We start from the raw sequence: 26,914 nt of genomic DNA on the forward strand, positions 1-26,914 counted from the left end.
GAGAGAAAAAGGGGTAGACCCCCTGCTGATATCACATTACACATCCAGCAGACAGACCGAGACAGACAATGTTTTAGTAGGTTTATTGCAGTCATTTTAGTTGATTTCGGCGTGACTGCTGTTCAGTCTAATCAAGCGGAATGCTTTAAGAGACACTTCCACAGGTGGAGGAGTATTCTCTCTTTTGTGTGTTCTAATGTAATTCTGTCTGGTTGGCTTCTTGACTGCCTGTCTACATTTTCACTAGGGATGCAACGATATAAAATGTGTGTGCCGATACCAATATCCAAAACAACATCTGTCAATACTTTGGTGGTTCAGCTTTTTTATGCTACTTTGTTTCAAATCACTGATAATTAATTACACAACTTCCAAAGAAATTTAAATAATAACTTTATTTTCTGCCTCTACATGTGTTCCATGTTTCAGAGCAACTGGTCTTAGTTATAAACAAAACATTGAAATAAAAAGCACATAATTAGATAACATCAACATTATTAACTCGCATTAACTGAATTCTGAATAGCCTCCTGTTAGGCTCACATTCACATTTTTGTTTAATGTTCTTTAACTCTTAATGAGAATTCAGAATTCAGCCTCGGCTTTAGCTTTAACAAATTAATCATATTCCTTGCTGTGTTAACTTTAAGGTAAGTAATGAGAGTTGTATTAATGTTTTAAGGGTTATTCCACCTTGTGAAATTCTAGCAGTGCAAAGCTCACAAATTTCAAATCTGCTGTCATTGTCACCCAATTTTAAGTAATTCCACACAAGAGACATTTGCACACAGCACGATTTGTAAGTTCTGTCTGGAGGAATGGGACAAAATTTCAGCAACTTAATGTGAGAAGGCTACCCAAAACGTTTGACCCAAGTTAAACAACTTAAAGCAATGCTACCAAATACTAACAATGCGTATGTAAACTTCTGACCCACTGGGAATATGATGAAAGAAATAAAAGCTGAAATAAATAATTCTCTCTACTATTATTCTGACATTTCACATTCTTAAAATAAAGTTGTGATCCTAACTAACCTAAGACAGGGGATGTTTTCTACAATTAAATGTCAGTAATTGTGAAAAACTGAGTTTAAATGTATTTGGCTAAAGTGTATGTAAACTTCTGGCTTCAACTGTAAATGCAGGAGTGAATCCCCTAAATTTTCATTCCATGTGTGTACAGAACATGGGTCTGACTCCCTCAACTGCGATAACAGACAAGTGATAAACAATAGTAACGCATCTGTGAACAAGAAACATGAATGCCACCAGCTTAACCCATTTTGTGCCCACTTTTTTTGAGCAAAGAGATTATCCACCAGAGATGTATTATCATCTGAAATTGTTTAGTTAGTTGCCATCAAAAGAATCGCCGTGCTCTGTTCACGTGCGTCACGGCTGCTGTTAAACAGCGCACACACTCTTGCTGAACTATATTGTACGTGTTTACCCCAAGATCGTCAGGCTGATGAGAAAAACTACGTGGAGGGAGTGGAATATATGAATGAATGAAGACACATACCTCTGTAAGTGTGATTCGCACCAGTAGAAGACGGACACATCTCACACACATCGTTAATCACTTCATTAACAACTAGTTGTTCAGTTCGGTTTCATACACTGTGGAATTTCTGAAAATTTGGTTGTCACTACCTGAATTTTTTGGGAGTTAAATTGACTGTAGAATGCAGTTTTCACTCCCTTATTTTATTGAACTGTGGTGAACTGACAACCAAATTTACTTGCAGTGTGTATGGCCATGTACAGCAACATTAGGTTGTCATTTCACCTTTTAGTGCTTAGTCCTGTTCTGTACACACACAGTTTGATAAAATAAGGGAGTAAAAACCGTATTCTACAACCGAATGAACTCATTCATTCAAAAATTCCAGTCCCTCCACTGTAGTTTCTCTCATCAGCCTGGTGGTATCGGGGTAAACATGTACAATACAGTTAAGCAAGAGCGCACACACTGTTTAACAGCAGCCATGACACGTGTGAGAAAAAAACATGGTATCTAAACTTTGTCAGATGATAATACATACAGCATGTGGTGGAAAATCTCTTTGATCAAAAATAGCGGGCGCAGGGGCCTGGGTAGCTCAGCGAGTAAAGACACTGACTACTACACCTGGAGTCGCAAGTTTGAATCTAGGGCGTGCTGAGTGACTCCAGTCAGGCTTCCTAAGCAACCAATTGGCCCGGTTGCTAGGGTGGGTAGAGTCATGTTGGGTTAACCTCCTCGTGGTCGCTATAATGTGGTGCTCGCTCTCAGTGGGGCGCGTGGTGAGTTGTGCATGGATGCCACGGAGAATAGCGCGAAGCCTCCACATACGCTAGGTCTCCATGGTAACATGCTCAACAAGCCACGTGATAAGATGCACAGATTGACAGTCTAAGACACGGAGGCAACTGAGATTCGTCCTCTGCCACCTGGATTGAGGCGAGTCACTACGCCACCATGAGGACTTAGAGCGCATTGGGAACTGGGCATGCAGATTGGGGGAGACAAGAAAATAGTGGGCGCAAAACAGGTCAAGTCATTTTTATTTGTATAGTGCTTTTCACAACACACATCATTTCAAAGCAGCTATACTGAAAATTATGCTTCAACAGAAAAACCTGTGATATAGTAATGTCTTTGAGTCATAATAGTACGGTTTAAAAAAAAAAAAGATTATTGTAAATTGTGCCTTAAAATAAATAATAGAAAATAAAAATATTTATATTTATATTTAGACCCCCAGTAAGCAAGCTTAAGGCGACTGTGCCAAGGAACACAGAACACCATAAGATGTTGGTTAAAGGAGAAAAATAACCTTGGGGGAAACCAGGCTAACTGTGGGGGCCAGTTCCCCTCTGGTTAAACAGCATGAATATAATTCCAATATTATTTATTTATGTGTAGTACAAGTCAAGATTTAAAACGAGTAAACTAAGTAAGTGTTAGAGGCCAATGTTTAAACAAAAAGATATTGTATTTTCTGTAAGATTAATGACTAAAGTCTTAGAAATGTGCATTCTTAATTAATTGCTGAAGTGCAAACAGATGCATTGCCTATTGTTATTTGGCTGATGAAGGCTGCAATTAATTTATTATCTACGTATTCCATTTTAACAGTGTAGTCCATCCTTTGACCAAGGTGATGTAGGCAGAGGTCAGTCAGGTGCACTGAAGTTCGACTCTAAGCTTGTGGCAGATTAATTTCCTGTGGAGTCCATTCTAAGTCCAAGTTTCAGGCAGTGTCCAGTGAAGTATCCCATGTCTGATGGTTGGTGCTGGCAGCAGTTCATCCTCTGTGAAGTCCATCGTAGTAGACTGAAGTGATATCTGGCTGGCACAGGCTGCAGTTAGTCGTCAGTTGCGGAATTGCATTTCGTTTACACATAGAATGAAAATTAAGGGGATTCACTCCCATATTTAAATGCGGTTGTCACTACCAAAACTTTGTATTGTGTACGTAACCTACATGGCCATAGGTAATCTTTGGATCCTATTCTAGGACTCTAGAAGAGAGCAGGGCCTGAAAGTGATTTGCTGCAAATTTGTTTTTGGTTCACAACAATCCAAAATATCTTTAAATATTAGCATCACCAAACGGAACTGCAAAAATAATAAAAAAAGCCCCACCTTCCATTGGTTGAACCAAAAGATAATCTCACATAGCCAGACCTTTGACTAAAACAGCAAAGGTCTGGACAATATAGCAGCTTAGATTGGCCAAGAACCGGCCACTTAGACAGGAAAAATCATCTAACTGACATGTAAAGCGATCAATCACAGTCAGTTTTGCCATTACTTGCGGTTTAAGTGTAAGGTTATCTGAGATATGTGAAACCAATATAAAGACTGACATGGGGAAAGAAATAATTTATATAATGGCATGGCAATCCCACCAGTGATTCCACAGAAAACACACAGAAAAATAGCAGAAAATGTGTAGAGAATCTAAGTACAGCACAGAAAACTTCATTACAGAGAATTTCACAGACATAACTGTGGGCGGTCCGTGGGCGTGCCGTATGAAGCTGAGACTAGTCACGCCCCAAAACCACATCATTATTTGAGCCAATGTCGGTCTCTGTTGGTCTGGTACATTTAGCTGGGAAAGGAGAAAGTTTTTAACATTGAAAAAATATATTTCAGCTTTAAGATGCACTGCAATGTTTTGTGCAACATCTACGCAAGCAAAAATGCACAGTGTGTCAGAGCACTGTAGGTCGTAACGCTGTCAGCCATACTAGCAAATAAGAAACTTGATGTCAACAAATGCACACAATAACTTCACAACCTTTTAATGTCTAAATTAGCTGATAATACTTGAGTGTGTAAAAACATTCTCACATATGCAAAAAATGAAGATGTTCCAGGACCAGAATGGAACAGAGTGCCAGTGTTCTGACAGATTTGGAGACAGTTCTGAGTATGAGCCAGTTCTAAGTCATGACCCAATGAATTACACTCTGCTCAATGCATAATCAACATAGCACTTTGGCTCATCTTGGCAGTTACATTTATCCCACAGTATGTTTTGATGTGTCAGATGTAATTTCTGACGTCATTAACCTGTGGTTCTTACTAATGACTTCTATCAGGTGTAATCCAAACCAGTGAAGATGGTTTTCTGTAATTTTGTTGCCTAAAACCTAAAACTTGCAACATCTGTTTTTTGGCATCAAAAAGAATCTGGTATAAACATTGAATATAGATGTCACACATCCAAGAAGGAAAAACAAAACACTGTGTCAGAGGGAAATTATATTTGTAAAAGTATAGTCCAGCTACCATGGTCCAACATTCTTCTGAGCTTGAATCCCAGAAATGTAAAGAATGCCTTCTTAAAAGGAAATGCTCACCACACTTTCTAAATTCTAGAGACATTTTCTTATTAAAGAAGCTCTTTAAAGCACTGCTGCTACAACGTTACACATTCAGATGGACTTTTGGCCATTATGTTGTGACTCACACAGTTTTTTTTGAGCGTTTTGCACCATGAGTTTTGCGTTTATAAGATGTCAAGTTATAAAAGTTTTAAAAATACACCTTGAGACCCCTTTGTTCCATTCTGTTGAGCTCTTTCCAGCTTTGTAAACAAAACATATCCTGCCAAAAAACCTGTCTAATTATTCAGGGCGTCCTTAACTAGTTGCATATCCTTAATCTGGAACAATTAAGTTTATTATAAAAAGTAGTGTCTATTCAGATTATAACTGGAAGTCTTTTATCGAGTCAAGAGCCTACATTCAGTCCACATTCTTTCAGATGATGCATTCCTTCGACTCTACAGGAAAATGTAGATACATTGTTGGTTTTCCCCAAATCAGAGCCTTTTTCATTCCTGAGAATGAGAGCAGAACCATGTAGGAAGGGACACACTGGGAAACAAAGAGATAACAATGAAGAAAAGTAAATCTAAACATCTGGCAGATGTTTGTCTGTTTTATCTGTGTCTGCCGTAGTAGTGGTGTCCTGAAACGACCTCGCTTGACTGTGTGCATCTCAGTCTTTGTTTGATCTGGACGACGTTCTCTTGTTTCACATGTGTGGAATGTAATTTATTGCGTGATGGGACTGTGCGCTCACTGCGAGGCTTGTGGCAGGAGTCAGATGAGGTGAGGGTCTGCCGTGTTTCTAAGTAACACAGCCCATGTGTAGTCTGCAGTCTTGGCTCAGTGTGACGTCCGCTGGGATGTCAGAGAGCTTTAAAGGTTGACTGAGGACATGTTCTTCCTTTTCTGTTGCTCTAGTCTTTTCCAAGCCAAATTGGAGTGGTTTTTCTAAGAAGTTCAGTCAACGATATTAAGAAATATTTTCTGTGATAACTCTGTGTCCAGTAAAGTATGGTAGCGTGGTATGTAACGGTCATTAACTGCTGACGCTCCTACTGGGGATTGTAGATATTAATGTGCATCTCTTCACAGAAACTTTGTTTTGTTGCTGCTAAAGAACTACAGAATGAGCTTAAAATATTGATGTGTTGACCTCCCACTGCTGCTAATTTTTGTTTATATCAAAACACCCATGTTGCATTTGTGCTATCTGTCTTTCTGTCAGGCCTGCAGTAGACTGATAGTCCTCTAAATAAAGATCAGTACTTGGACAAATATACCATATAACCATAGTTTTCATGCCCTTATGAAAAATGACTGTGGCGACATAATGCATCATGCCATTAGTAGCTGGGTTTCCATCCATGTATTTTTATGTGTATTTTGGGTAGGAGTGCGCTGATATGAATTTTTTTTTGCCGATACCCATTTTAACAAAAACATAGGCCGACACCAATGCTGATATTTTGCCACTTACCTTATTTTGTCATCAGATTACTGTTTACTTTGTACGTTTTTAAAGCATAATTCTAAAGAGATCCAGAAGATTTGTCAATGTTCAACCATAAATATTTTTTATTGATCATGAGTATAAAAATACAATAGCTTAAAAAAACATCAGTACTGTATGTTCAGTATCAGTCAATTGCTTACCATTTAAATAAAGAATAAATAAATAAAAATACAATAAATAGCTAAATAAACATCAGTACTGTATGTTTAGTATCAGTCAATTGCTGACCATTAAAATAAAGAATAAATTCAAATAAAATAAATAGCTAAATAAACATCAGTACTGTATGTTTAGTATCAGTCAAATGCTGACCATTAAAATAAAGAATAAATAAAAATAAAATAAATAGCTAAATAAACATCAGTACAGTATGTTTAGTATCAGTCAAATGCTGACCATTAAAATAAAGAATAAATACAAATAAAATAAATAGTTAAATAAACATCAGTAGTGCTGTTTAGTATCAGTCAAATGCTGACTATTTTAATACTGTCAGTCAATTAGGGGCAGGTTGTAAAACAAGAAGCATTTACACCTGCCGAGACAAGAGATAAACAGTGGCAGCAGTGTTAAAATTTATTCTGCTACACATGTTCAGGGGAAACTTTCAACGGTGGAAAACCAGACTTTTAAATATTAAATTTTGTAAATGCAATGACTGGAATTGTTTGGTTGAAGGGGGTACCAAACAGTGAATCTTGAAAAAAACATTTTGGTGTATACATGTTTACACATTAGCTTCCACTCAACTGAAAAGCAATGAAAGAAGCTACGTGGTTAGCTAGTTAGCTATAAACTTGTTTTCACGGAGAGTAAAAGATGAACCAGCATTGCATCTCAGGTAACAACGTAGCGTGAAATCAACACTCAACAGACACAATCCACCACTGCACCGTTGTCTGCTGAGCTGCAAAAAGATGCTCTGATGTTTACCTTTCAATCTGTTACATTACTTACTGCACTGACAAACTATAGCTGGCTAACACAGCAAACAGATATGATAAACATGAGTTACATGGTTGTCAGGGACAGGGTTAACGTTATATTAGTTATATTGAAAAGGGAAAATGATGGGGTCGTTGTTTATTAACTTTCCAGTATGTATTTCACAAACTAGGTTGCAGGGAGCTAGGGAGTCAGCTCTGTAAACAATGGAGTCGGAGCGCGCTCTGCTGGACAAACTATGTTATGACACCAATTCTAAAGCATTGTTTTCTTCATTATATGTTCTGAAAAAAAGTTTTCTTATCTGCGCATATCAGTAAACATATACGCCGATACCGATATATCGGTGAAAGGATAATATCGTCCAACCGATATATCGGTCGAGCACTAGTTTAAACCAAAGGAACAAAACCTCCTTTTAAATTCTGTATTGAAGTTGTATAATTGTCAGTGGTTAATGCCATCCAGACTGCTAGAGGGTGCTGCTTGCTCACACACTGACTGAATCACGGAGTGTGAAAACACAGCCTTTTAAGGTTTATAATCACGCAAGGCCATATTGCGATTTCAAACTTAATTGAATCAGTCATGCAGCATTAATGGATATCATACCAATTTGTCAGAAGTCAAAGTCTGCTGGTGTCAAAGCATTTTGGATGGTTTCCCTCCAAAAGTAAGTGCCGTTTTCACAACTGGCACATCCGTTTATGGTCGGATCCTGGTCGCTGTATGGTCCTGGTCGCTGTAATGTGGTTCGTTCTCGGTGGGGCGCGTGGTGAGGCCGCAGTGGATGGCGTGAAGCCTCCACACGCGCTCAACAAGCTACGTGATAAGATGCACGGGTTGGCGGTCCCAGATGCGGAGGCAGCTGGGATTTGTCCTCTGCCACCCGGATTGAGGCGAATCACTACGCAACCACGAGGACTTTAAAGCGAATTGGGCATTCCGAATTGGGTGAAAAAGAGGAAAAATCCCCCCAAAAAATAATATATTACATGTTCTTAGGAGTGCCAACCCTTCTACATATTGTGGCTATTATTATTTCTAGATTGTGCATTTAAATTAACAGAGTTTTCAAAAAGTTTGTTACTAATTAATTATAAATTAACCATCTGTGATTTATATTTGCGTTTTCATGCTTAGAACCGATATGCCGATGGTTTTAATTTGGTCAATAATTGGCTGATAAATATTGGCAGCCGATACATTGGTGCATCCCTAGTTTTGGGATATATCACATTAAAAGAAATTCTGTATGAAAACACTAGGATGCAAATAACATTTCCAAAATGCACAGAAATAACTCAAAGGCTTGCTTGAGTTGGAAATATTTTTTGTATACTATAAACTTAGTATTGCCATAGTTTTTCCATGGTACATTCTTATAGTAATGCAATAAATGTATAAGGGTAGTTACTACAATTATTGAACAATAAAACTGTTATATTGGTATTTGACGAATTAATATGATGACTAAATGAAACGAAAAGATTCTAAAACAAAGATTCCAGTTCCTCATTATTATAATTTTACTGTAGTAAAAATAACTGTTCAAAACTATACCAGAAACTATGGTAATCATGGTAAATGTTTGTAAGGGGGGAGTTTACCTTTTTGCCAGTGATTTTTTTTTGGGGGGGGGGGGGGGTTGTTTGTATTTTAGCCAGTTGACTGATTTTCTCTCTACCTCTCTCTATTTTTGTCTCTCTCTCACACACTCTCTCTCTCTGTCTGTCTCACAGTGAGATTGCAAGCTGAAGGATGAGGTGGGGCAGGCTGATTAGCATGCTGTTACACTGAGAAGAGTTTATCCACCCAGGACAAGCAGCAGCAACTACACGTTCCCTACCTAAATCAACTATCAAACACCTGCTCTCAATCAAGTATCTGTCTGGATATTTCTCTCTCTCTCTCTCACACACACACACACACACACACACACACAGAGCTATGGCTGGCTGGCTCTGGCTGGGAGGGTAATTGGTGTGCTGGTTGCCCTGGCAACCCCACTCTGATTCCTGTTAAAAAGAGCCATACTGTCACTGAAGACTTTTTAGCCCCCTTCTGCCTTTCTCCGGAGTTTATTTGCCCTTTGAGGAGGGAAAGGGCAGTGGCCGGAGCCATGGACTCATGAGGTGAGAATGGTAGCACGGTGGCTGTTCGGCCCCCAGGAGCCCTCAGGCAATTAGAGCCAATAACGTGGGCACATACACGGGCAGAGCGGCAGGAGCAGTATGCAGGAGGCTGACCTACCGGCCACCAATGCTTTCACAGGTGAGCAGCAGATCAGGTTTAGAACCTTAGTCTGGGAATTAAGGGATTAGCTTTAGGCTTTGGCATGAATTTAGGTTTAATGATTCATCCCAGCCGTACAAAATATGTTCTTAAGTAGAGTCATGTTGTGCTTTTCAAACTCATGATGGTTTTTTTGTGCTGATATTCAAAGCTCCTCTCCTCTCACTCCTACCCCCTCCCTTCCCATCCTCCTCTGCTCTGTTCCTCCTACAGGCTGCATTTCTCTGCCCTGCCTGGAATGGAATGCAGAAAAAAAGCAGAGAGATAAAGTACGAGACGGGTGGAGGGGGGTAGAGATTGTACTAATGTGTACTAAACTTCAATTTGACAGTCTAGTTCACTGCAGACAGAGAGCAGAACATGAACTCAAAAATAAATGTTTTCCTTTATTTTTGTCATGCAATCTCTTCACTTCCCTTCTCTCTTTTATTATGTAGTCTAAACTAGACTCGAATTGAATCGAATCAAATTTAATCTCTCATTGAATCTTTTTTAATCAAATCAAATCATCTCCTTGGAATCTTCTATTCTCAAATTGTCTCGAATTAAATCAAATCTCTCGTCAAAACAAATGTTCACTTATTGACTTTTCTTATATAGAATCGAATCTTCTTGAATCTCCCCTTATCGAAACTGATCTTGTTTAATAAAAAAAAATATCAACTTGAATTCTCAGAACTTCTCTTCTTGAATGTTCAAATTAAATCTTCTCTCATCTAATTGAATATTCTCTTGTCAAATCAAATTTCTCGTTGAATCGAATTTTCTGTTGTCTGTTGAATTTTCTCTTAATCGAATCTAATCTTGTTGAATCAGATCTTGTCTTCACTGATCTTCTCTTCTCAAATCATATCTTCCCTTGTCAAATGAAATCCCTCGGATCAAATCCTCTCTTGTCAAATAGAATCGTATCTTCTTGAATCGTCTCTTATCATATCTAATATTATTGAATCATATAAAATCTTGTCTTCTCAGATCTCCTTGAACCATCTTGAATCATATCTTACCATGTCAAATTAAATCTCTCCTTTTAAATCTTGTCAAATGAAATCTTCTCCTGTTTAGTCTTTTCTCGATCAAATATTTTCTAATCTAATCATATCTTCTTGAATCTTCTCTCATCGTATCTAATCTTGTTGAATCAAATAAAATTTTGTCTTTTCACGTCTCTAATATTTTATTCTCAAATCATATCTTCCCTTGTCAAATTCAATCTTCTCCCGAATTGAATTGTTACTTGTCAGATTAAATAATCTCTCAAATATTCTTGTCAAATAAATTTTTTTGCTGTTTAATCGTCTCAAACTTATCTTCTTAAATTGAATCATATTTAATTGAATCGCATCTTCTCTAATCTAATCTTGTTGAATTAAATAAAATTTTGTCTTTTCAGATCTTTTCTTCTCAAATCTTTTATTCTCGAATCTTCTCGAATCATATCTTACCTTGTCAAATTAAACCTCTCTAATAGAATCTTTTCATGTCAAATGAAATCTCTCAACGAATCAGATCTTCTCCTGTTTAATCTTCTCAATCAAATCTTAAATCGAAGAGTATCTTCTTGAATTGCATCTTCTCAAATCAAATCTTGTTTAATCAAATCATGTCTGTTTGGATCTTCTCTTCTCGAATCATATCTCCTCTTTTCAAAATAAATCTTCTCTCATCGAATCTTCTCGATCAGATCTTCACAAATCAAATTGTATCATCTTGAATCGTATCTTTTCAAATGGTATCTTCTCAAATTGAATCTAGAGAAGATTCGTTAAGAGAGGAGAAGATTCAGGAAGCTTTCTGGGCTGCTCAGTTTGCCCTTCAAGTGTAGGTGAATGTTATTTTCATTGTGGCTTGGTGATGTCTAGCACCACCTCCTTTCACAGAGAAGTTATTTGGAGTGCTGTCAGTGTCTGGTCTCCTCTGTGTATAAAGGAGATCAGACAGCGGTTAATCCTTTATAATCTATATTCTTCCATTGAGCTGAATATCCACTGTTATCAGGTCAGTGTTAAGTTTCCCTAAAAGCATGCTTGCAAGAAGACTTATTTTAAGATCATTTATAAGAGCCAGTGACCTACATATAGAGGATCATCGCCGCTTGAGATGCACAAATCTGTGGAATTTTTGGGCAGGGTGAAGCTATCCCTGCAGTTGAGCTTCTTCAGACACAGGAAGTCCCATCATACACAAGTACGATTATATAGTAATGGTGCCTTGAAACAACATTACTTTGAAGTTACTCTGAAGCCTGTTTTCTTGTGTCATGGTGAAGTTCTACCAAATATGCCCTGCGTCCGAAATTGCATACTGTCAGAGTATATACTGTATTTGAGGGAGGGATTATGAAGGATGTACTTCTCGGCCGGTAAAACAGTACATTCTTTTAGGTATGCATGTATGAATAGATTCCGGACATACTTAATCCGGGGACATAGATATTGACCCATGACCTGAATATATGATGTAATAACCGTGAAAATAATCTACTTTGGTTTTGTTAAACAAGCACCATTTAAGCACAAGAAACTAATTTCTTGGTATATATACACTCATAGAGCACCTAATTAGGAGCACTATAATAATACTGGGTAGAGCCTCCCTTTGCTCTCAAAACAGCCTCAATTCTTCGTGGCATGGATTCCACAAGATGTTGGAAACATTCCTTTGAGATTCTGGTCCATGTTCACATGATTTCATCACGCAGTTTCTGAACATTTTTCAGCTCAAAGGTGTTCTGTTGGATTCAGATATGGTGACTGGGAAAACCCCTGAAGAACAGTGATTACCATGCTGGAATTAGCTATTAGAAGATGAGTAAATTGTGGCCATGAAGGGATGCATATGGTCAGCAATAATAATATAGGCTGTGGCATTCCAGCTATGATTGATTGGTATTAACTGGCCCAAAGTGTGCTAAGAAAACTTTCCACACACCATTACACCACCACCACCATCCTGGACTGTTGACACAAGGCAGGTTGTGTCCATGGATTCATGCTATTGGCGCCAAATTCTGACCCTACCATCTGTGTGCCTCAGCAGAAATCAAGATTCATCAGACCAGGCTACGTTTTTCCAGTCTTCAACTGTCCAGTTTTGTAAACCTGTGCTCACTGCAGCCTCAGCTTTCTGTTCTTGGCTGACAGAAGTGGATTCAGTGGATGAATATTTTGTCATCATTTTCTCACCCTCATGATATTAAGAACCCATAATGACTTTCTTTCTTCTGTTAAACACAATAGGATATATTTTGCTGAATGTGAGCTTCAGTTTGCTTTGATCTGCTGTAGCTAAAAATACAATGCGATTGTATTCACATACTTGTGTAGAGTTAGTTTCAGGCCTTAGGTCTTTTACCGGTAAGCTCTGCGATGTGTTTTGGATCGGTTCTTTCTAGGGATCAGTGTTTCCTTTCATAAGGGTTAGAACAAACCAAGGTTGGAAATTTGACAAGCCCTGATCCAGCAGGTGTGAAAACAGAGAAGGGCTCTGATTGTTATTGATTGACTTGTCTGAAAACGTTTCTGTATGAGTCACTATGGTTTCTCGTGTTTATGTTTTTTGTCCCTAGAGTGCAGATTCTTGTGCACTAATGGCAGATGCCTGAACCTGGGCTCACAGGTCTGTGATCAGCTAAACCACTGTGGAGACAACAGTGATGAGGAGCACTGCCCCATCTCCACCCAGCATCCTGCATCTGCGATCTTCAGCTGTAAGTCCATGTTTTATCCTGTTTGTTCTGTCGTCCTTTCAGTGTCCCTGTTTCAGACTCTGATTTGTCTGTTCTAGTTCTGATGAGGTTAGCAGGATGTTTCCTTGCGTCTCATTGGTCAGTTCTCACCTGAATTCCTCAGGCGTTAAAGTGTAAAAACAACGTGCAGGTGTGAGTGTGAGACGAGTGTTATGTGGTGTCTCTGCACACTGAAATGTTGAGAAGGTGTGTGTGTGTGTATGTGTATGGCAGCCAGTCAGCTTTGATCTACCAGAGCTCTTTTGTGTCTTCAAGTTTGAGGAAACCAGAGCAGACAAAAAAAAAGAAAAAAGAAAAAGCTTGCAGCTCTGTCTGTCTCTCTCTGTCCTCCCTGTGCTCAAATCTGTCATCCGTTCTTGCCATGTCATACTCTCCCTTGTTCCCTCTGCTCTAAGGGTTTCTTCAGTTACAAGGTATAGGATTAGTCGCCCCCACAAAACAAAAATTGTCATCATTTACTTACCCTCATGTCATTCCAAACCTTTTTAAAAGTTTGACTGACTTCTGTGGAACAAAAAGGAGATTTGTTTGAAGAATGTTCATGATGCTCTCTTCCATACAATGAAAGTGGGTGGGACAGGAGCTTACAAGCTTCAAAAAGGACAAAAAGCACTTTAAATACACTGCCTGGCCCAAAAATTTTTTGCATACTCTAATATTTTATTGGACCTTTTTAGCTTTGATTACGGCATGCATTCGTCGTAGCATTGTTTCAACAACCTTATGCAATGTCACAACATTTATTTCCATCCAGAGTGGCATTCATTTTTGGCCGAGATCTTGTATTGATGACAGGAGAGTCGAACCACTCCGTAAATCTTCTCCAGCACATCCCAAAGACTATCAATTGGTTTAAGGTCAGGACTCTGCGGTGACCGATTCTTGGGTGAAAATGATTCCTCATGCTCCCTGAACCACTCTTTCACAATTTGTGCCCGATGAATCTTGGTATCGTCATCCTAGAATATGCCTGTGCCGTCAGGGAAGAAAAAAATCCATTGATGGGATAACCTGGTCATTCAGTACATTCAGGTAGTCAGCTGACTTCATTTTATTGCCAAATAACGTTGCTGAGCCTAGACCTGACCAATTGAAGCAACCCCAGATCATAACACTGCCTCCAAATGCTTGTACAGTGGGCACTATGCATGATGGATGCATCTCTTCATACGCTTTCCTTCTTACCCTGATGCGCCTATCACTTTGGAATAGGGTAAATCTGGACACATCAGACCACATGACCGTTATATCAATATATGAATCAAACTCACTCAGATTGCCAACACAGTTTTCCATGCATCATTTTATCATTTGGTTACAGACAAATGCTATAGAACAGTGAAACTTTTAACTTCTCCATTTTGCCTGCACTCGAGTCGACTCCAGTATCTCACACTCACCCTGCCTGGAGACGGATGACATGAGCTACACTGTCTTCAATCTCATTGGTAGTCACTCACTAATGTCGCTCGTCATTTGCATAAAGTTGACATTTTCTCAACTTGTCTTGTCACTTCCCACGGCGATCTCGGTCGCAACAGCTCATGTCGCCGGAAGTCATTGTGCTCTCTTTGAAAATGAATGGGATGGTGTCGCTGTCTCGTGCGATGTCGCTGGCGGTGTGAACGGGGCTTAACAAGTGGCTTTCTTGTGGCCACACAGCTGTTTAGTCTCAATCCTGTAAGTTCTCATCGCATTGTACATGTGGAAATGCTCTTACTTTCACTATTAAACATAGCCGTGAGTTTTACTGTTGTTTTTTTACGATGTGACTTCAAGAGTTTTAGTGATCTCCGATCACATTCGTTCAAGATTTTTTTTCCGACCACATTTCTTCCACGAAGCTGACGGTTCACCACTATCCTTCCAGGTTTTAATAATGCGTTGGACAGTTCTTAACCCAATTCCAGTGATTTCAGCAATCTCCTTAGTTGTATTCTTTGCTTGATGCCCTTCTGAAACACAGTAACGTCTTTTCCACGACCATGGGATGCATCTTCCGACATGGTTGTTTAAGAATCGAGAAGCTAAACACTTCATCAGTTAGGGTTAAAAGAATTGTTGCCAGTGGAAACATATTAATCACTGCAATAATGATCCAGTCATAGGCTCTTATATGTATCTGTATCAAGTATCTGCTTATTTAAATCCAAACAGCAACTTGTTTTGGCCAGGCAGCGTATATCATAAAAGTATTTCACACCACTCATGCACTAAATCCCAGGCCTTCTGAAGTCAAATGATAGCTTTGTGTCATTATTTAATATAAATCTTATCCTTAAAATCTTGCTTAACAGCTGTGGTCACTTTTTGCTTTTATTGTATGGAAAAGAGCAGGGTGGACATTCTACTGTACTGCCCTGCAAAGGCAAAATGCAGTAACTACACTGAGAACAAAATCGAGTCTCTTAGACCAGTGTTTCTTAACTGGTGGGTTGTTGCACTGATCTGTTCAGATTGGGGCACGGACAGTGGGGAAGGACCAATGCCAGGGTTCTCCCTCCATTGAAGAGTTTTGCCAAAGGGCAAATTTTATTGTAATCTTGCATTTGCTGCTTTATACATGCTAAATAGCCTTTTCATCTGCAACGCAACATTTTTGCGGTGTGATTGAAGCCTGGTTTTCGTACAAGTGTGATGCGAAGCATTACTGAAATGCTCGCACCATTTAACTGCTCTGCTCTACTCTATTGTATCTCTGGTGGGCATGTGCGTCATCCAGCTTCCCTCGATATTGTGGGGCAGACCACAAAACTGATGGGACCTATTTGAATTCTAGTGCTAATTTTCTAGTTTAAAGCGCTATGGTGCCATGCGGTAAAATAAAGGTTTGTACACATTACACATCATGACCCTTACTAAAATTTATCACGATTTTACAGTAGTAACAGTAACTGTTATATTTAGACAAAAGGATAGTTTCATATTAAATCTATTAGGTAAAATCTATTAGACCTCATTTTTATTACAACTATGTTTAGGCTTTTATTTTTTCATAACAAATACTATATTAATGAGATTATTTTAGAAAGACTGGCTACAATGACCTTACCACAGTAATGAGGAGCTATACATGGTCTTTGCTTATATGACATTGCACTGTAAATATAAGGGCAAGTTCATAAAGGGCTTAAAGGTCTGGACCTCTGAGACTTGAAAGCCATGAACAAAATATGCAAGATAAAAGAAAATGTGACCCAGGCTACATTAAATGCAGGTTACGTTTTTTACTATGCTGGGTCACCACTTGATGTCCAAAGTAAAATCTGGGTCCCAATGCAAAGACTATGATTGCTCCTGAGACAGATGTGTTTGGCTCAATTTTGCTCAGATTCAGAGAAAACAACATTTGTATAATCAACATTTGGCTGGACAAGCAAAAAACTTTTGACAAGTACCACAAAAGGTATCACAGAAGAAGGTCATATGGGTTTTGAAAGACGCAGGGGTCAGTACATGATTACAGAATTTGCATTTTTGGGTGAACTATTACTTTAAAGCAGTAATGCTCATTTCCACAGCAGACTGTCGCCATTTACTGCTAGAGGGAGAGAGAGAGATCAAGAGAGGAATGATGCTGATAGATGTTAGTAAAGATGCAAAAATGCTGAGAGCAAGACAGAATCTGAGGAAATGTTTAGAGTCTAATCGAGTTTGCCATCTCGGTCTACAGCAGGGCCAGACAGATTGATCATGAATACAGTCTAGACAACCTGCACAAAATGTTTCTCTCTCTCTCTGCCTCAGCACAGTGAAGGGTTGTGGTCAGGACTGTCAGACAGCCTCTGCAGAGAAGGAGGGAGTGAGAGAGAGTGTTTATTGAAGAGGGTGTTATATGATGAAAAGCTTTACTGAGATTGAAGGATGTGCAGCAGTGATCTTTTTGGTCAGTTGTTTGCATGTGTTGGTATCAGGTGTGTAGAGGGGTAAAATTTGTTGTCCATTAATGTTTAAATTAAAATCCTACTTCATAAACTTTTTAAACTTATCAGGTTTCATAAGGTCATGGAAAACTTGGAAATATCGAGGAATTTTACATTTGTGTCTTCAAGGCCTTGAAAGGTCATGGAAATTAATTTATTCTTTTAAAAGTCATGGAAAAGTAAAAAATGCAAAGTGCAATTTCTGTTGTGAATATAAATTTTTCTAGTTATGCTCTGCTCCAAAATGTTTCATCAGCTAATTATTGCTCTTATGTGTAGAAAAACTTGCTAGCAAGCCATTGCAATGTCTGATTTGTAAGTGAATCATTATTTTCATTGTTATGGTTGAACTGGTGCACAATTTGGTCTGAATAATTCACTAGTGAATCAGTTTGAATTTGGATTACAATTTGATTGTTGATTTACATTTTGTGACTTATTTGTGTATTCAGTTCGTTTGGCAAATTGGACAAACTCTCATGACTGTGCTGAACTGTGATTTGCTACAGAACAAGAGAATCAATTCTGAGGATTTTCTTTCATGTGTTGCATTTTATCTGTGTTCAATTTTCCATTTAGAATTTTTTTAATGTGCTTAATTGTGTGTGCTTGTGCTCTTAAAAAAATGTTTGCACAATGACAAGTATGACTGCGGTATTAAAACAACAGAGGTGGCAGATATTCAGATGGGGTGACGTCCTTGCTTCTCTCCTCAACTGAATTATGTAACAAAACACAAAAGAAAAATTAGACTTCACTCTGCTTAACTGGACCTTATAATAGGCAAAAGTTATTCACCGTATTGATCATACACACTGTGCTCACTGGGTCTGTACTAAACCAAACCCTCAACAGTTAAACGTATTAACGTATTTCCTATTTAAACAGGAAGTTTGGGTGGGACATTTCGGAAGGTTTGTCCACCTTTTTAAAATAGTCAATATGCTTTTGTTACACCAATGCCATGAACCATGATTTTAAAATTTGTGTAGTGCAGAATGAGTCATCAATATTTGTGGTCCGTTTTTTTCCAGAAGAGAAAAGCCCTATTTCAGACGGCAATTGTTTCTCAGGGTGACGTCTGTAAAAGTACATTTTCATGGCTCCTCTGTGATAAAACTCATGCGTTTGGATGACAATTAAATCACGGGAGACGAGCAAGACTTTTTGTCAATCACATGATTGCAGTCGCGCTTGTTATATGGAAAATGCATCAATCCACAAACTGTGTCCTCTGTATTTACGTTTAAATATGTTTGGAATTACGCTAAAGTGAAAATTTTATTTTTAAATCATGAGGGAACCAGGCCTGGGTAGCTCAGCGAGTAAAGACGCTGACTACCACCCCTGGAGTTCGCAAGTTCGAATCCAGGGTGTGCTGAGTGACTCCAGCCAGGTCTGGTGGCCCGGTTGCTAGGGAGGGTAAAGTCACACTCCTCGTGGTCACCATAATGTGGTTTGCTCTCAGTGGGGCACGTGGCGAGTTGTGCGTGGATGGCGCTCAACAAGCCACGTGATAAGATGCGCGGATTGACGGTCTCAGACGTGGAGGCAACTGAGATTCGTCCTCCGCCACCCTGATTGAGGCGAGTCACTATGCCACCACAAGGACTTAAAGCGCATAGGGAATTGGGCATTCCAAATTGGGGAGGAAGGAAAAAAAAAAAAAAGCATGAGGGAACCACACTGCAAAGCAGTGCGGACATTTACAGTGTACATTTTCACATACGGAGCAAGCCAAAATTCTTGCGAAGAGCAATTAAACGAATCAAGAAACTGTAGGGACAAGACTGTTTATCAACGCAGGCAAATAAATATGTCAATGGGGGTACGCATGTTTCGTCACCCACATCACCTCAGTTGCACCAATTGCGGGCTCTCTCTTAAGTGCACGCAAGGAGATATAGAAGCCGCACATATCAAGGATAGTAAAGATAGTTCAAATGAAATTTGAGGAGCTATGGTAAAAATGTTTTTTTTATGTTTTATCTATCAAAATTACATAATTTGTAATTATCTGTCTGTGTTTAAAAAGTGGAGGTGGAAATTAAACCTTTTTAAAAAAGATAACCCCGCACCTTTTCTGAGACTGTTCGACCCGTATAAACGAGTAGTCATGCAAGCCCTATGTATAAATGTATTTAGTAAATGTTTCAATTTTAAAACATATTACAATTTTATTACATTGCTACCATAATAATGGACCATTTCAAAAGTTCAAAAGTGTGGATTGGGACAGTAATTAAATGACCACACAACTTTGGTGTTTGTCAAAAAAACAGTAAGTAATTTGACCTGGATTTTTCTCGCGGGAGGTGGGAGAAAAACACAGACATTTCGGATTCGGACAGCAATAAAATCACTGACTACCCCCTGTAACTGCTGGAAATACCTCACATCCCCATGTAAAATAATTGCTGTCCAAATTGGGCTAAAGACTGTAAATTATAAATGTGTTGTTTCGGGGTGAGTAAGAGACAGACACAGTGGGTGTGGCATCAAGCCTTGGAGAGGCATTTATTGGAAATAATAATAAAAGTAAAATGTCCATAAAAGGGGAAAATAAATTGTCCAGAGGAAATAGTGTTCATAACAAAGGGGGAATCTGGCATCCTCATGGTGAGACTGGGCTCCATGAAGGGCAGGGTAGTGTCTATGGAATGGCCCAGGCATTAGCTGGGTCCGTCGGCCGCATACGCTCCCCTCCAGGGTCCACAGCACGAGGGGCAGCAGCATCCTTGGTGGCTAGCCTGTCGGCCGCGTCGTGTGCTGTTCTCCCCCGGCGACTCAGTTAATCCATCCGGGGGTCCGAGGAGCGGGTCCGGTGGCGGTTCAACTCGTCCGAACCCTCCCAGCTCTGGTCCTTGGCGTGCGAGGATGGCAGTATGTGCACACATGGAGATTTGAAGCCAGCTCCCCGAGAAGAGGTGCGCTCTGCGTTTTAAAGACAGTGGTGTTGAAGAATTATTCACATCAGGTGTGCTTTATCCACTGCTGTCAGAACGAGGCTTATTAATTATGCACCTCTTCTTGCTCTCCTGCCCAGCTCCCGCCGTGAGCCTGGCTGAAGGGCGGCCCTAAGAGGCGGGGCGATGATGACGAGACGGAGGGGCGGATCATTCCGCCACAGCGTATAGAGAGCTTCAAAGCCAATATACATGGGCTAAAAGCCACAAACTTTCATTTTAATTCCATGGGGTCTTTAATGACTCTTAACTTTTCCTTCCGAAAAAGGCACCCACCCCTTAAATATTTTACAATATTTACAAAACGTAAAAAATTTGAAAGAAATTTGGCTTATATAACTGAGAAATACCCAACAACCATTATGACAACAACAGTAGCAATGGCAGGCAAACAAGAAAAGCAAACAAGCAGGCAAACATGCAAAAGGCACACAGCAAACACTCAGCACAACAGGTTTCAAATTAGCAAGGTAAAATAGGAACTCGCAAAAATGAGCAGAGCTCGCCTTACAGGTGCAGCAGACTTTTTTATACTCCTGGTCTCTTAGGCCAAGCCAATCACAGGTGGGGAGTAATCAAAGTTTGTCCAATCCTGTGAAAGGGGGAGAGAGAGGAAAAAATGGGGGGGACAAAAAGGAGAAACAACAGGAAAGAAAAACAAACAGAGTAATATGTATTCTAAATTAAAGTATATTAAAGCAATATCGTCCATCTATCAGCACGGCTGTGATTTGGCCGGCCTCGTGCCCCAGGTAATCACAGTCATGCTGATAATTGGACAATACAGCACAATATTACAGCGAGTGTAATATTTATTTTATTCAACAGTTCAACTAACAAGTAAATAATAAATAACTAGGGAAAAACTAAGGACTGTCCAAAATAAAACACTCTTGTGTGTGGAACTACTTTCTTACGCCACAGGATCTGTCATTGCTCATTCGAAAGATGCGCCCAAGCCTCCATTACTTATTCGAAAATCACACTTTAGAACTATTAAGAACAGTTTGGGCTCTTTCTAACAAGTTATTGGAGGACGTGTGTATATGAGAGAGAGAGGGAGATAGAGAGAGAGCGACTGAGGGTGTGATTACCTGAATCCGTTTCAGTGATGAACAGTAATGCTGAAGCTGTTAGTTTAACTCTATTCCTCAGCTGTAGTGTGATAGTAATCTGTTCCAATCGTGAAGTGATTCTTCATTGCGTGCTGTTGGAATTATCTTACGAGTATTTCACTCACGTTCAAGTGTTTTGTTGTCGGAGAGAAAAACATGGAGGATGCCAGTTTCGTTCTTGTATATTTCTTGTAAACTCTTATTTTGACACTGACACAGAAAATGTTCTCTCCTCCACCATGTTACAAGTTTACATCTTCTCCCAACTCTGAAACATTGGTGTCAGGTAGGTTCCCTAAGCATGTTTGATTTCTCCGTTTGTCGTCGACTACTCTCAGCTGTGATCGGCAGTAATGCTAAAGCTGTTATTTTAACTCTATTTCTCACATGGAGTGAGAGACAATTCCTGATGACTTCAAATAAACTCGCACACTGACTGACATAGTTTGTTAACGTCAGCACAACTTGCTTATAGCACACACAAGAAGGTCTTTTGTCGACACTGCTGGCACAAATCTTCAATGTCACAGGGATGAATGAAAATTCACACATCAAACTGCTTTTACATATCCGCACTGGTCTTACACATAAGCTTGGAACACCACGAACACAAGCGGAGTGATACAAAGAGCAAAGCATCCCAGTGGTCTGAGCTATCAGCACTCTTGGAACGCCTCCCATCAAATTAGATTCAAGGACTAGAACTAACATTTGTGTAATCAGAATTACGTCAGAGTACATAACTCAGAATGTGTCTCTGGTTTTATGGGTCACGAAGGCAATCCGGTGAAGTACTATGTAATGTCTATTGTGCTGGCACAAGGAGAAGTTGACTTTCAATAGATACAGTTGAAGTCAGAAGTTTACATACACCTTAGCCAAATACATTTAAACTCAGTTTTTCACAATTCCTGACATTTAATCGTAGAAAACATTCCCTGTCTTAGGTCAGTTAGGATCACTACTTTATTTTAAGAATGTGAAATGTCAGAATAATAGTGGAGATAATTATCTATTTCAACTTTTATTTCTTTCATCACATTCCCAGTGGGTCAGACGTTTACATACACTTTGTTAGTATTTGGTAGCATTGCCTTTAAATTGTTTAACTTGGGTCAAAAGTTTTGGGTAGCCTTTCACAAGCTTCTAACAATAAGTTGTTTGAATTTTGTCCCATTCCTCCAGACAGAACTGGTGTAACTGAGTCAGGTTTGTAGGCCTTCTTGCTCACACAAACTATTTCAGTTCTGCCCACAAATTATCTATTGGACTGAGGTCAGGGCTTTGTGATGGCCACTCCAATACCTTAACTTTGTTGTCCTTAAGCCATTTTGCCACAACTTTGGAGGTATGCTTGGGGTCATTGACCATTTTGAAGACCCATTTGCGACCGAGCTTTAACTTCCTGGCTGATGTCTTGAGATTTTGCTTCAATATATCTGCATAATGTTCCTTCTTATGATGCCATCTATTTTGTGAAGTGCACCAGTCCCTCCTGCAGCAAAGCACCCCCAAAACATGATGCTGCCACCCCCATGCTTCACGGTTGGGATGGTGTTCTTCGGCTTGCAAACCTCACCCTTTTTCCTCCAAACATAATGATGGTCATTATGGCCAAACAGTTCAAGTTTTGTTTCATCAGACCAGACATTTCTCCAAAAAGTAGGATCTTTGTCCCCATGTGCACTTGCAAACTGTAGTCTGGCTTTTTTATGGCAGTTTTGGAGCAGTGGCTTCTTCCTTGCTGAGCAGCCTTTCAGGTTATGTCAATATAGGACTAGTTTTACTGTGTATATAGATATTGTCTACCTGTTTCCTCCAGCATCTTCACAAGGTCTTTTGCTATTGTTCATCTCTAGGAGACAGAATGCGTCTCCTTCCTGAGCAGTATGGTGGATGCGTGATCCCATGGTGTTTATACATGTGTATTATTGTTGGTACAGATGAACGTGGTACATTCAGGCATTTTGAAATTGCTCCCAAGGATAAACCAGACTTGTGGAGGTCCACAGTTTTTTTTTCTGAGGTCTTGGCTGAATTATTTTCATTTTTGTAATTATGTCAAGCAAAGAAGCACTGAGTTTGAAGGTAGGCCTTAAAATACATCCGCAGGTACACTTCCAATTGACTCCTATGAAAACCTATGACCTATGAAATCTGTGGAGTGGTTAAAAAATGAGTTTTAGGGGGCCTGGGTAGCTCTGCGGGTAAAGACGCTGACTACCACCCCTGGAGTTCGCAAGTTCAAATCCAGGGTGTGCTGAGTGACTCCAGCCAGGTCTCCTAATTAACCAAAATGGCCTGGTTGCTAGGGAGGGTAGAGTCACATGGGGTAACCTCCTCGTGATCACTATAATTTGGTTCAATCTCGGTGGGGTGTGTGGTGAGTTGTGCGTGGACGCCGCGGTGGATAGCGTGAAGCCTCCACACACGCTATGTCTCCGTGGTAACGCACTCAACAAGCCACGTGATAAGATGCGTGGGTTGACAGTCTCAGAAGCGGAGGCAACTGAGATTCGTCCTCCACCACCAGGATTGAGGTGAGTCACTATGTCACCACAAGAACTTAGAGCACATTGGGAAATGGGCATTCCAAATTGGGGAGAAAAAAAAAGTTTTAATGACTTCAACCTATGTGTATGTAAACTTCTGACTTCAACTACGAAAGAGATAGGAAAGCGAGCATCTGTTGTACTGGTTCATGCAGGCCACAGATCAGGCTTTTTATGTAGGGATTCGTTTAAGAGCAATGCTGATTTTACATGACAGCATTCCACACATTAGCTCCACAGAAGAAACCACATTGAGGATCACCTTACCTTATGTACACTCCAGCCTTAACTGTAATGAGCACAAACTACAAAACTGATCACATTTGTCATTTCTCATCACAGAATGCCAACTCAGAAATTCGCCAACAAAGAATTTTGCTGTAAAACCAACAACAACCGCTTATTCGCTCTGCATAAAAGCTTGGGGTACTCTCTGTCTCTTTGAAGGCGGCACACTTTGAAGAGTATGTAAATTAGCCTCTTTAACAGTGTGTGTGTGTTTGTTAATAGCTCTCGTAAAAGGAGTATATGTGTGAGAAGAGTTTCTCAAGAGCTGTAGACAAGTTGGTTGAAGATGTCAGGCACTGCACATTCAGTTCAGAGACTCAGTGAGACAGTGTCCATGTCACACTGGACCAACATGTCCCACTTTGATGTCCCTCATGGGTTGTCAACCTTTTCTGATGCAAGAACCCTCCTACCCAGACTCTCAGCCAACATGAGGATATAATATAAAAATGCTAGGTAGCACTGAATACTGTAATATATTTCAATAACATAAAAACATTATTATTTTATGCTAAACTATAGTTTTTTTCATTTAAAGGAACTTTCCGAGCTCAGTTGACCATATTTGTGGTATAATGTTGATTACCACAAAAAATTATTTCGCCTCCCCCAAATCAAGCAAAAATCACAGTTACAGCAAGTCACTTATGATAGAAGTGAATGGTGCCAGCCTATAAACGTTAAAATTTACAATATTTCAAAAGTATAGTCATATGATGTAAAAATGATGTATGTTAAAGGAATAGTTCACCCAAAAATGAAAATTTGCTGATAATTTACTCACCCTCAGGCCATCCAAGATGTATCTGAGTTTCTTTCTTCATCAAAACAGAATTTAAGATTTTTAGGATTTCATTTCAGGCCTCCTCCTTTAAACAATGCAAGTGAATGTACTCCATATTTTGACGGTCCAAAATGCATATTTAGGGTGCATCAGAATAATCCACACGACTCCAGTCGACAAATAAAGTTCTTCTGAACCCAAACGATTGATTATTTTTTAGAAACAAAACAATATTTATATACTTTTTAACTACAAATGTTCGCTTCCGTTCATCTCTGTGACGTGCGCTCATGAGAGGGATGACGTAAGCTCGTTGGTAAGGTCACATGTCACGTGGAGGAGAAGCCAGGAAGCGCGTCATTGTTTACAAGAGAAGGAGCGCTGTACAAAAGTTCAATTGTCTTTGCTGTAGATTTGTATTTGTATAAGTGTTGTTTGGCGTGTGTATCCTGGATGCTTCAACCTTCAGAAACCCCAAAGAAAATGCACACCGGGAAAAATAGAAACTTTTCATCGATTGCCTATACATGATCATGAGCGATTGAAGCTCTGGCTTATCGTGCTGAACCTGGATATCAGTACACCCTTACATTCTCTCAAATATTGGAGGGTGTGCAGTGAACATTTTACCCCTGAGGATTTCAGACCATCGAAAGGGTCGATATCTGAATTCATCGGCTGTGCCCGTGCTGTTTTTCCAGCGAACTCAGGTATGTGTGAAAACGTTGTCATTGTCACGCCTCCCTCAGGCTCTGCACCTCCCTCAGCGCTCCTCTCCTCATCACCCGATTTCTGATTCACCGCACCTGCACTCAGTTCACTCGCTCATCACTGCCTGCATAAATAACTCACCTTCATGCCACTTCACTGTCAAGTCACACAAAGGATACTTGGTTTTACTAACTACAACTTGTGTGGCTTGAATTCCTGACAGTCATATAGCCTATATATTTCTGCTAATGAAAAAGCACAAGTAGATGACGCAGCTGCATTGCTCTGAAATAAAGGATGGTTATTTACTGCAGTAATGTTTTTTTTTATTGTTATTTTTTTGGACTGTTTTGGTTTGTGAACGGCGCTTGGTCTGTGGTCTGTGCAAGTTTCTCTTGTAAACAATGACGCGCTTCCTGACTCCTCCACGTGACACGTGACCTTACCAACGAGCTTACGTCATCCCTCTCATGAGCGCGCATCACAGAGATGTACGGAAGTGAACATTTGTAGTTAAAAAGTATATAAATATTGTTTTGTTTCTAAAAATAATCAATCGTTTGGGTTCAGAAGAACTTTATTTGTCGACTGGAGTTGTGTGGATTATTCTGATGCACCCTAAATATGCATTTTGCACCGTCAAAAAATGGAGTACATTCACTTGCATTATTTAAAGGAGGAGACCTGAAATGAAATCCTAAAAATCTTAAATTCTGTTTTGATGAAGAAAGAAACTCAGATACATCTTGGATGGCCTGAGGGTGAGTAAATTATCAGCGAATTTTCATTTTTGGGTGAACTATTCCTTTAACATTATTTTAGTGTGATAAAATTGCTTACTAACCTTATCGGTGTAAAGTTATTTCCAATATTGTAACTGCTATATTTTAACATTTATGGACTTGCTCCATTTACTTCCATTGTAAGTGCCTCACTGTAACCATTTTTTATTTTTTATTTATTTATTTATTTATTATATATATAATAATCAATGGATGACTGGAAATAATTTTTTGTGGCAATGAACACTATGCCACAACTGCCATCGAATGAGATTAACTTGTACTGAAACTGGAACATCCCTTTAACATCCTTTGGCATGTCCTGGATTCTACTTTATTGTCAAACCAAGAGAGATTAATAATTTTGTTTATGATGTTTTTATGAAAGCAATCAACATAAGACATGTTAACCATGAATGTTTAGAAAAGGCCAACATTACAAAATTTATAGAATTTTTAA

General features: G+C 39.4%; 1 protein-coding gene across 1 annotated transcript in view; it reads left to right on the top strand.

Annotated features, from left to right (window-relative positions):
- Positions 1-26,914, top strand: part of LOC127454517 (low-density lipoprotein receptor class A domain-containing protein 4-like) — an 80,456-nt gene that overhangs the window by 14,753 nt on the left and 38,789 nt on the right. The window contains exons 2-3 of the mRNA XM_051721809.1: positions 9,033-9,564; positions 13,154-13,294. Coding sequence (XP_051577769.1) covers positions 9,525-9,564; positions 13,154-13,294 — 181 coding nt within the window. The 5' untranslated portion in view covers positions 9,033-9,524. The remainder of the gene's footprint in view (positions 1-9,032; positions 9,565-13,153; positions 13,295-26,914) is intronic.

Source organism: Myxocyprinus asiaticus, chromosome 16, assembly GCF_019703515.2.
Source record: "Myxocyprinus asiaticus isolate MX2 ecotype Aquarium Trade chromosome 16, UBuf_Myxa_2, whole genome shotgun sequence".
Lineage (NCBI taxonomy): Eukaryota > Metazoa > Chordata > Actinopteri > Cypriniformes > Catostomidae > Myxocyprinus > Myxocyprinus asiaticus.